This window comes from Bos grunniens, chromosome 16 (assembly GCF_055505025.1).
Source record: "Bos grunniens cultivar Pamir isolate PY7600 chromosome 16, Bosgru_T2T1.0, whole genome shotgun sequence".
NCBI lineage: Eukaryota > Metazoa > Chordata > Mammalia > Artiodactyla > Bovidae > Bos > Bos grunniens.
Genome location: NC_141180.1, coordinates 735,289 through 748,030, shown reverse-complemented (window position 1 = coordinate 748,030; position 12,742 = coordinate 735,289). Strand labels below are relative to the sequence as shown.

Below are 12,742 nucleotides of genomic sequence, written 5' to 3'. Positions count from 1 at the left end.
GTTCTGCAAAGAGGAACATGTGCAGAGGGAGGCCACCCCTGACAGCAGCTCGAGGAGAGGATGCTCGGACTGCGGCCCTGGGCGCGTGCGTCCAGCACGGGGCTGTCCTGGTTCACAGCGTCCTCCTCCTGGTTCATACTGTCTGCCCGGGAGACCAGAAGCCTGCTGTCATCAGGAAGCAGACGGGATCCCCTGTGGGCTTCCGAAGCCGAGGCACCAGCCGTGTGTGCGATATCCACCGTCAGGGCGATGGTCTGACCCCCTGGGCCCTCGGGCCAGTGGTGACCTGAGGGCTCCTGAGGACTGAGCCTGCCTTCCCTGGTGGAAGGCCGATTCCTCTGTAGCCGGTGATTCACAGGGCCTTAAACCTCAGCTGGAAAACTCCTGAAGGCTGTGGAGTCCATTCTCTTTAATGGCCTGGAATCAGCCACAGCCCAGAGCTGTTTCGTCTGCGGCTCCTGGAGCCGGGTGCAGGAGGGGAAGGGCTGAGGTTAAAGGGAGCTGGTTCCCACCTCCAGCCAGAGCTTGGTCTGGAAGTGCAGCTGTCGTGGCTGGTCCTTCCCCTCGTCTGCTCATCCAGCCAAGCCCAACAGGATGACAGTGTTGGCGAATGTGGCCAGGGACGCGCCAGGACTGCCTCCCGGGTCTCCCTCCGTCCGCTGTGCAGCAGTGGCCGCTCCTGGAGTCCACAGAGCCGCACTGTGGATTCGGAGCAGAGCCGGAGGGATTACCGTCGCCTTGTCCAGCCCCAACATTTTACTGATCAGGAACTGAGGCTCAGAGAGAAGCTGTGGACCTCTGCCCATCAGAGCAGGACCCCGAAGCTGGCACTGCTCTTTCGGCTCCAGGCTCACACGTCTCGGAGCTACCCAGAGTGCGTCCCGCTGGGCTCCAGGAAGCAGGGCCACAGCAAGGCTTTAGGGAAAGTGGGAGAGAGGGTGAGCAGAGGGGTTCTGGCTTCCCCAGCTGCTCGCAAGCAGGTCAAGGTAGGTGCCTGAGCTGGAGGCCGGGTCTTCTGTGCGTCTTCGTCTCTGGAGCAGGTGGGAGAGTGCCGATCGCCGGGGGCCAGCAGCATCCCCTGGGCCAGGCGCTGACCTCTGCTGGGCTTGCTCGCCACCTGCTCCTCCGGGGACGCCCACTGCGCGAGGGGCCCTGTTCACCAGGCCCAGAGCGTGTAGAGAGGGCTTCTCTCCTGCTCCCTCTTCCTGGACACGAGGCTCCGGAGCGGAGGACAGACCCACAAGTTGGTCTCCACTTTCCACAGTCGTCCAGAGGTTACCATCATTAATGGGGCTTCCACTGACATTTTTACTCTCAAGGCTAATGGTAATCGCCAGATGACAGACAAAGATGCGTGGGGGAACGTGGGGGAGCCCAGATGTTTCTGAGGCTATAAACCCTGAGCCCCCTTCATCCCCACGGCCAGGATGCAGGGCGGCCACACGTGGCGAGCGCAAGCACCTCTGCACTGCTGAGCCCGAGCCCCGAGCGACCTCCACATGCTCGGGGCACACGGGCGCAACTTCAGGACCGACAGGCTGCTTTCCTGTCTAACAGCCTGCCTACCAGGCCACCCATCAACAAAGGCAGCAGTCAGCACATCGTCCTCCTTTCTACCGAGAGAGGAACTCGCCCTTCCGCCTCCCTCCACCTCCGCCCTCTTCTTTGCCAGAAAGACACCCCGGACTGTCCCTGACGGGGTAGTCCTGCTGACCGTAAGGGAGCTGCTGTTCCGACCCGAGGGCCCATGCTGCCCTGCCCTCAGGAGGGCCCCGAGAAGCCTCGACTGGCAGAGAGAAAACACTCAGCAGGCCAGGGGTCATCCCTGGGGTGCTTGGCGCTGGGGCTCCACCTCTGCCTGACGCCTGCTGCCTGCGTGGCAGCCGCTGGTGTTTCAGTCACCGCCTCGTCCTGAGCATTCCCTTCCCCGCCCCCTTGGGCTGCGGGCGGACGACCACCCGTGGGCGACAAGCCTCCTCCACCTCTGGGTCCTCCCAGGTTATTTGCATCAAGGTTTGCAGCCTCGTTACATTCTCACCACCTTGCCCAGAAAAGCCCCGGGTGCTCTGAGATGTGATGCTCAGAGAAGGACCCGGCTCTGTAGGTGAAGGCGGGTGCCCGCGGCAGCACCCCTCAGCTGGACCACCAGGACGCGGGGCCGTCCGTGCAGGTCACAGTGGAATGCAGCGGCCTGAAGAAGGGGCCCCGAGGCCAGGCCGCAGTGCGTGTGGGAGGGGACCCCGAGTCAGGCAGGGACGAGGGACCACCCGCTGAGTGTCTCTCCGAGCTAGACGGTGTGACGGGGTCGGGGCCGCTCCTGGGCTGTGGATCTTTAAGTCTGGTTCTGGCCTTAGAGCCGCGTAGTCTGTGACGAGGGTTATGACTTTCTGGTTCATAAATGTTCCAAGCCTACAGCAGGGGCCTGGCACACACTACACACCCAGCAGCGTGCACGGAGCCAGTGAACTGAAGAAGCAGAAGAGAGGGCGGTCCCCGCCTCCTTCCCGTGGGCGCTGGGGGCCAGACCTCAGCCCCCCAGGCCTCTCTCCACGGCGTCCTCCGGAAACCTGCAGCCCAGCGGTCTACAGGCCCTCCTTCAACCACCTCCCCCACCCCACTGCGGACCAGCTCGAGCAGGGCCTGGGGTGCAGGACCCACGGGGCCCGCAGGCTGGCAGGGGAGCCGCGACAAGCACGGTGGCCATGGCGCCCCAGAGAGAGCAGGTAGGGCTGCCCTGCAGCGGAGACGAGTCAACCGTCGTCCTGGGTGGGACACAGGCGGACACATCAAGAGCTCAGCTTTCTGCCTGTGAGGAGTCATTAGTGGTTCTGGGGAAAAGCCAGAGAAAAGATGTTTTATATGAACAATAAATTCTTCCATGAGCCACAAAACCCCACAGATTTGCAGCTAATAAGCCCACTGCTGCTGCTGCTGCTAAGTCGCTTCAGTCGTGTCCAACTCTGTGCGACCCCAGAGACAGCAGCCCACCAGGCTCCCCCGTCCCTGGGATTCTCCAGGCAAGAATACTGGAGCGGGTTGCCATCTCCTTCTCCAGTGCGTGAAAGTGAAAAGTGAAAGTGAAGTCTCTCAGTCGTGTCCGACTCTTAGCGACCCCATGGACTGCAGCCCACCAGGCTCCTCCATCCATGGGATTTTCCAGGCAAGAGTGCTGGAGTGGGTGCCATCGCCTTCTCCGAATAAGCCCACAAGCGTAGGTGATTAAGGACTAGCAAGGGAAAGCTCAGTGTCCCCAGGTTTGGCCTCGGGCAGCCGCGGGCTGAGACTGGACCACAGGCAGGGCACTCTGGGTGCCAGCCAGCGGGCAGCGGAGCAGACTGAACTGTAGCCCCCAAAAGACAAGTCCGAGTCCTCACCCTTGGAAGCTGTGACCTTACTTGGAGAAAGGGTCTTTGCAGATATAAGATAAGGACCCTCTCAAGAGTGCTGGCTTATCAGGGCGGGCAGCAGAGCCAACAAGGTCCTCACCCAAAGAGGAGCCCCAGGACGCCTTGAGAAGCGGACGCAGAGACTGCAGGGAGCGCCCACCAGCCCAGGGACCTCAGGGACCTCGGCAGGTGCCGGATGTGAGGGGCTCCTGCAGATTCCGCTGCAGACCCCTCAGAGGAACCTCCCCCTCCAACCCGACTCCGGACCCCCTGCCCCCTGAGCTGTGGGGAAATACAATTCTGGAGTTGTTTTTAAGCCACAAGGTTTGTCTAATCTGTTACGGCAGCCACAGAAAACTAGTCAGTGGCTGTGCCCAACCTGCTGGGCATCCCTGTCCAGGCATGCCTGGCTCCCAGCCTACAGAGGAGGTGATCCCGGCTCAGGCGCGGGGAATACTCTGCCTGCGCCTTCTGACTCAGTGCAGGAGGGAAGCGGGGAGGAGGGAGGGAGGAAATAAGAGTAACTAACTACTGGGGGGAAAGGCACATTGCCATCCATCTGGAGCTACAGGGACTACAGGCTGAGGCAGCCAGTGTAAGAGAGCACCAGCGTTCCAGGCTCTGGGAACTGTAAGACATCTCCCCGCTTTCCACCTGTGGGGACTGAGGCCCCCACAGCCCAGGCGACCTGCACATGGCGCGTGCCGACGGCAGAGCAGGGTCTGGACCCCGAAAGGACCTCCGTGCAAAGCCGCCTGGGGGCTGTCCCTGGTCAAAGCTGACCATCGGGCCCAGAATGGGGAGGTTCAGTCAGTTCAGTCCCTCAGCCGTGTCCGACTCTTTGCGACCCCGTGAACCGCAGCACGCCAGGCCTCCCTGTCCATCACCAACTCCCGGGGTTTACTCAGACTCATGTCCATGGAGTTGGTGATGCCATCCAGCCATCTCATCCTCTGTCGCCCCCTTCTCCTCCCGCCTTCAATCTTTCCCAGCATCAGGGTCTTTTCAAATGAGCCAGTTCTTCGCATCAGGTGGCCAAAGTATTGAAATCTCAGCTTCAGCATCAGTCCTTCCAAGGAATAGTCAGGACTGATTTTCTTTAGGATGGACTGGCTGGACGTCCTTGCAGTCCAAGGACTCTCAGGAGTCTTCTCCAACACCACAGTTCAGAAGCGTGAACTCTTTGGTGCTCCCTGGGATGTGGCTGGATGCTTTCAGGGCCCAGGCCAGGCCGCTTTGGGGCAGAGTCTGCTGGCCGGGGTGGTTTCAGGGACGAGAGGCAGAGGACCCTTTGCCTGGCGGCTGCTGTTGCCGTGAGAACGCTCTGCGAGGCAGATCCTGGAAAGCCCTCAAGGAGGAGGCGCAGCTTCAGGCCGTCCCCCTAGACCTCTGCTGGGCGCTGGTCCTGGGCTAGAAGCGCCGTGGCCCCAGCCCCTTCACGGGGGTAGCCCAGCAGCACAGGCACTGGGCTACTCTGATTCGTTCAGTGAGGTGAAAAGAGGCCAGAGGGAGGCGACGCGCTCTGAACCCAGGCCCCTCTGTCCTCACAGGGCTGCAGTCGTCAGACCCCAGACCCAGGCCGGTGGGGGCGGGCTCAGCTGTGAGCACGGTGGTTAGGCCTCTTCTTTCTGAACAACTTCAGCTTTCTAAACAAATTCACCAGTAAGTTCAGCCAGGCCTTTTAGGACTTTCCTCAACAGTTCCGCAGGGCATGCCGGGGCCTGCAGGCATGGTTTCCAGACACTGACCTCAGGGCCTGACAACATCCTCGGAGAACCTCCCTTTTCCTTCTCACTGGGCCCCTGGCAAGTCCAGGGACTGGTCTGAGCTCAGGGAGCTGGCACTGAATGGAGCGACGCGCCAGGAAGCCAGAGGCTTGGGGTCCACTGTCCGTCACTTATGAACTACAGAAACCTGGGCAGCTTGCCCCGAATCTCTGGATGGGTCTGGCCTGGAAAGTGGAGGTGCAGGACTCCGGAGCACTCTGACCTGGATCTCCCAAGGGGCCGGCACCCTCACTGTGGGAGCAGAAAGGAGGCATGCATGCAGGATGGCGTCTGTGCCTGCTGCCCGCAGCCAGGCTTCCCTGCAGGCTCTGCACGGTGAGGTGGCCTCAGGGAGCCAGGAGCCAGTTCCCACAGCCCGGCCCGTGCGATCAGACTCCCCGAGCAGGCAGGGCCTGCGCCCCCCAGTCTGCGGGTTTCGTCCTGCCGCAGGAGGGTGGGCAGGCAGCCCCGGCCCCCACCCCGCCCTGGTCTCCTGGTGCTGCTGTTCTGGCATAAAAGAGAGTGTGTGCGTGTTCATCTCACTCGTGCAGGTGAGAGAATCCAGGGCCCACAGGGCAGGGGGCTCCTGCTCTGGTGCCCCAGCTGGCAGAGGAAGACCCGGGTGGGCGGTGGAGCCCAGGGCATCTGGCCTCCAGAGCAGAGGTCACAACAGAAGCAAGGTGGTCACAGGGTCCCCGTGCAGTGCTCGAGCCATGCGCCCTGGTGTGTGTGGGAGTGTGTGTGTGGGTGTGTGTCTGGGCACCTGGCCCTCCACCCCTCCCCGGGTGGAACAGCTGGGGCCGCTGTCTCTCTGGAGAGGAGCCCACAGCTCAAGCCCAGCTGCAGCTCGGGCCAGGAAGCTTTGGTAGAGGGTCTAAGTGGCGGAGCCTCGGCCCTGCAGAGAGCCATGCACAGACGCCCCAGGGTGACCACGGGGCTGCAGAGCAGGCCACTGACGCAACAGTTCAAGGTCTGACTTCCTCTCCTCCCGCTTCCAACCTCCCCCTCCACCCCCCACGTCTGGCTGTCTAGCCGGCCCCCCAACAAGCACTCTGGGCGACAAAGGACAAGAACACACCCTCCTTTTCAACGGGAGAGCAAACGTTGGAAGGAGAACTCAGTTCTCAGGGATGGGGTGGGAGGGTGTTGAGCTCACGGCTGGGGTGGGGTGCAGGGGCGCTGGTCCCCGGGGGCGCCAGCTCCAACAGAGCCCCCACGGCTCTCCTTCAGTCCACATGCGCCTGGAAGGTCGGCGTCACGGTGGGTGAGACACTGCAGGCCTTGCTGCCGGGCGGTCCTGCCCCTGCAGCAGGTCCCTCAGCCGGTCCGTGCCCTCCACAGAGTGGGTGCAGGCCCCGGGTCTGTGCGGCAGGCTGGCTCCGCTGCAGATGAAAGGCAGATGGGCGCCACCCGTGGCTCTGAAGCCCAGCCAGGCAGGTTGAGCCCAATGCCCTGCACTGCCATCCAGGCTCATTGAGAAAGAATCAGGCCGCCGCCCCGATGGTGAAGAAACCACCGCTAGCTGGCTTTCGAGAGGGAACGCACACCCACCATGGCCCCCTTCCCAGCCGACTTCCCAGCAGAGCTCCCCGTCCACCCACCGGCCAGGCAGACACAGGCCTCCCCCGACGCAGGCGCCTCATGGCTCCAAACCTGCCTCCCAGCTCCGGGTCCCCGAGGGAGGGGGCTGTGGGCACGGTAGTCAGGGCTGCTGGCTGCCTGCCCCCACCGCCCAGGGGCTGCTGGCACCGGGCACACAGCAGGCAGTTCACACGGGGCCCAGAGACTGGACCAGCTCGGGACCTGGGCGTGTTTTCTCGGTCAACCCCCAAGGTCTGCTCTGCCCACGGACAGTAAGTCCAGGACCAGCTCTGCAGATGCCCACAGCCCAGCACGGCGACCGAGGGGCCTAGACCATGCTGGTCAACTGTCCACCTGCCCCTGGCGGCCAGCCGGGCAAGGCCGGCTCTCCTGATCACAGGCTGGTGCAGCGGCCCTCGCGGGAGGCAGGCTGGGGTGGGCAGCCCTGCGCTTCGGCCCCGCGTCCCATCCACTCCCCGCAGCCCAGGCTTGCTGGTCCCAGCCTGTCTCCTCTGCTGCTTGGATGCGGGAAAGCCCTCACCTCAGGAATGAGGCTCCGTGTGTGGGGTGGGGTGTCGGGGGCAAGAACATTGGCCCGTGAGTCGGGGCTCACTCTTGGGACCTCCCAGGCCTGGCCCCGCTGTGGGTGACTGAGATGCAGCCTTCCCGGGAGCCGTGGGGTGGCGGGACCGCAGAGGGGGCGCCGAGGGCGTGGGCACGCTCTGGACAGAGCTGATCCAGGACGTGACGTGGGGTCACGCGGCCTCCCCAGAGTCCACAGCTTGGGCGCTGACAGGCGCGCCCCACTCCATCAGCAGCGCGCTCCCTCCCCAAGCCTTCTGTCTCCAGGTTCAGGGCCCTCATTCTTCCTGCTTCTTCTCAAAGCCCCACGTCCATCTCAGATCTCGTGGGCTTTGGTCTCCCTGTGGGCACAGCCCCTCCCCCAGGAAAAGGGGGGCGCCCTCTGAGAGGGACCCTCCAGGGAAAGGCCGCGCCCATCGGGACTCGGGCCGTCGGCAGCACTCACAGGGTCTCCAGGTTCTGCAGCCCCTCGAAGCTGTGCGCCCCCAGATGCCGGATGCGGTTGTTATGGAGATGCCTGTGTGGGAGGAGAGGCGTATCAGGGGAGGACCCAGGGCCGCATGGCGGGGGTGGGGGACGTACGCTCTCAAGCAGGAACAGCCAGGTCTCCAAGGCTGGAGACTGCGGGCTACACTGTGTCCGCTTCCTGTCAAAGGAAAAAGCCAGAGGCGTGGCCTCGGGCGCGGGGGTGGTGAGTGTGGGAGAGACTCCCGTGGTCGAGAGCAAACTGAAAGTAAACCACAGCACGTTCTCCCAATTCCTAATGGAAAGAGTGCAAGCATTAACACGGAAACGGGCCCCACCCCAGCCCAATATTGTAACAGCAGCAGCACAGCAAGGACGGACAGAAGCTCAGAGCAGAGACCGAGGCCGCGGAAACGCGCCGGGCCCTCAGCAGAGGCCCAGCTGTGAAGGGAAGGTCCTGAGACGTCTCCAGGGAGCCCCCGAGCTGGAGAGACGCAGGATGTCTTTCCGGGGGGTGGGGGGCAGGGAAGGAGATGAAGGCTCCTCCGGAGCTGAGCCCAGGGGGACCTCTGTCGGGAGGGAACGCGCATCTCCCACAGCCTGAGCCTGCGGAGGGAGCCCTGCCTGCACAGCACCCCACACACCGGGGCCCACCCCACACACCAGGCCCCGGGCACCTGTGGGCAGGCGACCCTCATTCACCCACAGTCCCAGCCCATAAGCTGCAGTCTGGGGGGAGCCCAGGGGGCCCTTGGCAATGCAGCGGTCCCAGGGGGAGCCAGGAAAAGGTGTCAGCTGGCAACCGTGCAAGCACACAGCAGGAAACTAGGAGCAGCCAAGGCCGCTGGAGCCCCAGCCCGCAGGGGGCTGCTTGAGCCGCAGCCCGCAGGAAGCCGTCGTGGGCAAGGGGCAGCAGGACGCTCATCAGCCCCTTCTGCCGCAAAGCAAGCCCATGAGCACCCCAGAGGCAGCACTTTAAATGGCGGGGAAGGAGGCTGTAGACTGTGAATCGAGGACCAAAACTACACCATGAAAAACTAGTCAATAAATTTGCAGCAGGGAGCGGTACAGGGCGTCAGAGAGAACGCCTGAGCTGACACCAGAAGCTGAGAGGCGAGGAGACACCACGCGGGCGCTGCCGGCTCTGGGGCCGGATCCAAAGGCAGACAAAGGGCGTATTCAGAAGCGCAACCAGAAGAAAACCCTCCAAAACAGAGTGGAATCCGGAGGTGAAAAGCACGTGTTGTTTCAGGAAAACTGGATGAAGAAAATCCCACACTGTGTCATAGTCTAGTGAAGCCATTCAAGTTCAAAGATTAAAAAATATCTTTGGGCAGGAGAAGGAAATTGCGAACAAGGGAAGGACTCAGTCTGGCCTCCAAGATGCTCAGGGAGCAGGGTGGCAGGCGTGGCGGGTAGGGACTGCGTGCTCCCCGCTCCTCCGCCAGGAGGCACCAGACTCCGCAGGGGCTTCCGATTTGATGGGGGAACACAGCCCCCGGCTTCCAGGAGTGAGCCCTGGCCCTCCCCACTTCCTCCAACTCTCAGCACACTCAGCCTTTCTCCCTGTGCCCCCACCCCACTGAAGCTCGTCTCCAGCCCACTCTGCCATCCCAGTGCCTCCTGCTTCTGCACGTCCAGCCTCAGGCCTGCAGACCACTGCACTAACCCTGGCATCCTGAGCGCCTCTGTCAGCCCAGCCTCCTGGGACTTCTGGTCTGGAGGAAGGGATGAGACCCACACCCAAGCCAGCACTGCAGTCCACTCAGGCCCTCCCAGGGGTCCCCGCAGGGCGGCCTGATGAAGGCTCAGGGCTCAGGCTGAAGGGAAGCCCCTCTCCGTCAGCTGGTCACCCATGCCTCTGGCCTGAGCCTCGAGCACCCATCTTTCTCCTCTGCGCTTTTCTGCAGGTCAGCCCGGAGGCCTGGGCAGCCTCCTGCAGCCCCCTTGCCCTGGATGGCCTCCAGCCACAGCAGCCCCTCTCCTGCCTCAGGGCGGCATCAGGGCCTCCAGGCTCTCCTGAGCTCTCCCGCCCCTGCCCCCAGGAGACCTGAGATCCCGGACTGAGCTTCTGCACCCCACTCCTCGACCAGACCCTGGCCTCTGACCCTGACTCTTCCTCCACAATGTCCCTCAGGCCGGTGCGTCTGCCTCCGCCCTCCCGTGTCCCTCTGTGTCCTGCAGTCACCCTCCTGGGGCCCCTTCCCACCTCCAGGCCCCCCACTGGCAGGCCAGAGTCAAACCTGCGCTCCGAGGTCCCAGCTCACCTCTTCAGCCTCCTCTCCAGCCCCACTGGCCCACTCGCCGGCGCGTCCTCACCGACACCTGCCGAGTGCCTGTCCCCTGCTCCTCACCCATCCAGCTCTAAACCGTCCTTCCAGCCAGGACCACCCCGCAGGCCCCTGTCCCCCACCAGCTGCTCCGGCCGCCCTGCGCCCGGGCCGAGGCTGACTCAACACCCAGTACCCTCGTCCTGCGCTCCGGGGCGGCACTGCTGTCCTTCCCAGTGCCCCCGCCACTCCCCCAGGCCTGGGGCAGCAGCTGGAGCTCACTCCTGGCTCTGCAGGTCCCACAGGACGTGGCTCCTGCTCCCACTTGCTCCTGCTGCTCAGCAGTCAGTGGCCCACCGTGAGGACCCCTCATTCCAGGAGTTCCGTCTCTCAGAGACCCACGATTCGCAGGGAGCATCAGGACGTCACAGGGGTATCACCAAAGCTGGGATCAGGGCTCCCGTCCTGCTCGCCCTCTGCCAACCCACGGCCACCCAGGGAGGATGCTGCGGCCGTCCCGACAGAGGATGAGGCTCTGGAGCAGTTCATCTGTGTCTCCCGTCTCCCAGGACAGAGAATCAGACAAACAAATGCTGCTCCTCCCTCTCTCAGAAGGAACTAAGCCTTGTCCACTCCTTGGTTTGGAAAATCAAACCAGATTTCCAAGAGCAGAGGAGGCCTCACGCCCATTTCACAAAGTCTGGACATTCCCGTGGCAGTAAGTCTGTAACCCAGAGCAATTACACACAGTCGCCAAGCCCTGGGTAATTGCCCTACGAACTCAGTAACTGTCCACGGCAATTAGCCAGGAGCTAACCCGTGCCCGCAGGTCCTGGGGGGGCAGTGAGCCCCAGGCCGCAGGCCCTGCCTGGCACACCGTCTCCTGGGGCGCTCCCCCGGCAGCGCTCTGCTCTTTACTCAAAGCGCAGGCTCTCTGCTGCTTCTCCAGGCTGGCGGATGAAGGGAACTTATCCCAGCCCTGCACCAAAGCACGACGCTGCACCCGCCCGTCACCGATCAAGAGCGGTGAGTCATTCCCGGAGTGCGCTCCCAAGCGTGGCAGTTACAACCTGTGCACAGAACCACAGAGGAAACAGCAGCTGAACGCGTTTCCCAGCCTCTCAAAGCACTTCCAGTGCCGCCCGGCCTCCTGACAGCCCGGAACGGTCACCTCACTTTACCACGGGAACCCCAGGGACACCGCTGAGCAAAGCCGGCGGGCACTCACAGCACCACGAGGCTGGACAGGTTCCAGAAGGCGTAGTCGGGGACGCGGCCGATGCGGTTCAGGGCCAGGGTCACAGCCTGCAGGGCGCGCAGGTGGCTGAGGGCCCTGACGGGGATCTCGGTGAGGGCGTTGTCGTCCAGCCACAGGTGGCGGAGGGAGGTCAGCCCCTCGAAGCTCCTGTCCGGGACCAGGGAGATGAGGTTGGCATCCAGGCGCCTGCGGGAGGGGACACGGAGAGTCTGGGCCAGGGCAGCGGGCCCCCCGGGCTCCACGGCCCGGCTCCTCAGGTCCCGGGTGCCCCTCCGCTCCAGCCCGAGGCCCTTTATGCTTTTTATCCCTGTTGGTGACCCAGCGCTGGTCCACAGCCCAGGACCACAGTACCCCTCATGCCCAGGTTCCCTGTCTGTGCTGCGGCTCCCCTGCTCTGAGGACGCTGGCTCTCAGCCCCGTCCGCTCCAGGCAGGGCCGGAAAGCAACCATGGTCCCCCATCGACTTGGGGACAGTTCCACCCATGGACACAGCCAAGGAAAGGCCTTCTCAGAGCCGCAAGCCAATCCCTGGCACCTGACCCCGGCGCCCCTGCTCCCCGGCGCCTGACCCCTGTACACAGATCATGGTGCCCCTGCCCCCTGGGACTGCCCCCCGGCTCAAGGGCTAGCTGTCAGACGGGGCTCCCTGCTTGGCTGATGCCTATGGGGACTGCTGGATGTTGGACAGGCAGACAGGGGACAGCCTGTCCACAGCAGAGCGTCCAGGGAGGTGGAGGACCTCGGACACGAGTTCAGGAGGACTCTGCCAGCTGAGCAGCCCGTCCCGGCCTCTCAGGACTGCGCCAGGCCTTTACCCCGTGCCTCCTGGGCTGGGGCTTGGGCTGAAGCCCCACCTCCGGCAGCTGGTCCCATAGGGTCGAGGCAAGCTGGCCGGTGGCCATGGAGCTGCCCGTGGGCTCTGCTGTCTTGAGGGGCTTGGCACCGAGGCCCGGTCCTCCGCGTGGGCATGTGGCACCTGTGTCATGGAAACCCCGGACCCCAACCACACAGCCCCAAGCCCCCTCATCCTGGCCCCAAGGAAGACTGCAGTGCTGGGTGGTGGGGGGCCTTTCTCCCGCCCCAGCAGCACAAGCCCGCGCGCCAGCAGCCAGCAGGGCTCCATCTGCTCTGAGCTGCTCACCAGTGCCCTCCCCATCCCTGGGAGAAACGCCAGGCCAGCCAGCAGGGGGCTGTGGGTGAACAGGCCGACCCCGGAGCCTCGGATGAGAGGGCAAATGGACCGAGACAGGCCCTGAAGCCTGCAGCGGGAGAGACCTCCACGCACGTCACACCTGACCCGACGGCTACAAGCCCCTCGGTAAGGGCCTGTCCCTCTGGTCACTGTCCCCAGAACCTGATGGCCCAACTGTGGCTACTGACCTGGGGGCCACAGGGGGAAGCAAATTCTAAGACCCCGCCCAGGATGCCTGGCTC

The 12,742-nt window shown here is 63.7% G+C and overlaps 1 protein-coding gene across 9 annotated transcripts in view; it reads right to left on the bottom strand.

Annotated features, from left to right (window-relative positions):
- Window positions 1-12,742, bottom strand: part of LGR6 (leucine rich repeat containing G protein-coupled receptor 6) — an 86,251-nt gene that overhangs the window by 18,188 nt on the left and 55,321 nt on the right. For all 9 annotated transcript variants that reach the window (XM_086343026.1, XM_086343030.1, XM_086343028.1 and 6 more), the window contains 2 exons: window positions 11,279-11,494; window positions 7,761-7,832 (listed from right to left, as the gene is read on the bottom strand). In XM_086343026.1, coding sequence (XP_086199152.1) covers window positions 7,761-7,832; window positions 11,279-11,494 — 288 coding nt within the window. The remainder of the gene's footprint in view (window positions 1-7,760; window positions 7,833-11,278; window positions 11,495-12,742) is intronic.